Source organism: Capsicum annuum, unplaced genomic scaffold (assembly GCF_002878395.1).
Source record: "Capsicum annuum cultivar UCD-10X-F1 unplaced genomic scaffold, UCD10Xv1.1 ctg34154, whole genome shotgun sequence".
In the NCBI taxonomy this organism is placed as follows: Eukaryota; Viridiplantae; Streptophyta; class Magnoliopsida; order Solanales; family Solanaceae; genus Capsicum; species Capsicum annuum.
Genome location: NW_025840977.1, coordinates 571 through 2,171, shown reverse-complemented (window position 1 = coordinate 2,171; position 1,601 = coordinate 571). Strand labels below are relative to the sequence as shown.

At 33.9% G+C, this 1,601-nt stretch overlaps 1 protein-coding gene across 1 annotated transcript; it reads left to right on the top strand.

The window, feature by feature from the left end:
* Positions 1-43: 43 nt before the first annotated feature.
* On the top strand, positions 44-1,008 carry LOC124891332. Its single transcript, XM_047403099.1, has 2 exons — positions 44-273; positions 402-1,008. Exons 1-2 carry the CDS (start codon positions 44-46, stop codon positions 1,006-1,008), a joined length of 837 nt encoding a protein of 278 aa, XP_047259055.1.
* The last annotated feature ends 593 nt before the right edge of the window (positions 1,009-1,601 follow it).

Genomic DNA, 1,601 nt, shown 5'->3' with positions numbered 1-1,601 from the left:
TCAGCGCATTTGGAAACAATGTCAATCATCAGTTGATAATGGTATGTCGTCGTTAGATGTGTCTTTAAGACTTAGAGGTAAAGTTGGAAGAAAACGGATTGGAGTCGACATTAATCAAGTCAAAGAAATTCCACTTTGTCGTCGAACAAATATTCGATCTCTGGCTTTTGCGATGAACATGGAAAAATCAACCGTCTTTCAGCGTGTGAAAGATGGAACTCTTCGGCCACTTTCTAATTCCATCAAGCCTCAGTTAACCAAGGAAACAAAAAGGTACGACTTCAATACTGCCTCTCAATGATTGATCAAAATACAATCCACATCAATGCCATGTTTATGAATATGTTTAATTATGTTCATATTGAAGAAAAGTGGTTTTTTTGGTTCAAAAAAGTTGAAAGGTACTACCTGCTTCCTGGAGAGCATGAGCCAGATCCGTATAGTTCTTACAAAAGTAAAAATTTTATTCCAAAGGTTATGTTTATGGCTGCTGTAGCACGTCCTCGATTTGATGAAAATGGAATTGAGTTGTTTTCTGGAAAAATAGGTATTTTTTCGTTTGTAGTTAAGGATCCAGCTAAGCGGAATGGCAAAAATCGAACAGCAGGAACTATGGAAACAAAGCCCATTCAGTCAGTAACTAAAGATATCACTAGAGCTTGCTTGATAGAGAAAGTTTTTCCTGCTATTAGAGCAAATTGGCCTGCTTCCGATTCAAATAATCCTATCTTTTTACAACAAGATAATGCAAGGCCACATATTGGTAACAATGATTTTGAATTTATTGAAGCTGCCCGACAAGATGGATTTGACATTAGATTGTGTTTTCAACCATCGAACAATCCATATTTAAATGTTTTAGATCTTGGTTTTTTTAGAGTAATCCAAAGTCTTCAATATCAAAAGGCCCCTAAAAATGTTGATGAATTAGTGAAAGCAGTGGAAAGATCTTTTGATGAAATGAAAGTGAAACAACTCATGTATTTCTTACTTTACAATCTTATATGATTGAGGTGATGAAAGATAGTGGCGGCAATAATTACAAAGTTCCTCATTTGAACAAAAATGGACTAGAAAGAGAAGAAAACCTTCCTCTCCAACTTCATTGTGATATTGATATCGTCAAAAAGATTTGGCTCTACTTCAACAATGATATGGGTTATTATTATGGTAAAGCTCTTTATTTTGAAGTTGGAATGGTGTTTTTTCAAGTAGTATGTAGAAGTACTGTACTACTTTTGTGTATAGCCGTAGTGATCATCATGTAACTTTTACAATGATGTTTTGTCAAATATGTTCGGAGTACTATTTTTGTGTACAGATATGGTGATCATAATGTATTTTTTGTACTCATGAATAACTCTACTTACAATGATATAAGTCCCACCAGCTTATATATACTTACACTTTTTTTTCTAGCTTTATTGTTGTTTTATGCTTCTATTTGTTTCTTAGTTTCTTATCACATAATAGAGGGCTGCGTAGATGGAAGGAAGGAGAAAAGGGAAGTGGGAGTCATACCTCACATTTGTATGAATTTTTATTTTTAAACTAGGAAGTCTATTTCGAGAAAAATTAATTGAATGTTAAAGAGTTTGTGC

Coding starts and splice junctions, on each gene's coding strand:
- LOC124891332 (XM_047403099.1), top strand. CDS start 44: ATGTCGTCGTTAGATGTGTCTTTAAGACTTAGAGGTAAAGTTGGAAGA. Junction 274..401: donor TTAACCAAGGAAACAAAAAG/GTACGACTTCAA, acceptor AAAAGTTGAAAG/GTACTACCTGCTTCCTGGAG.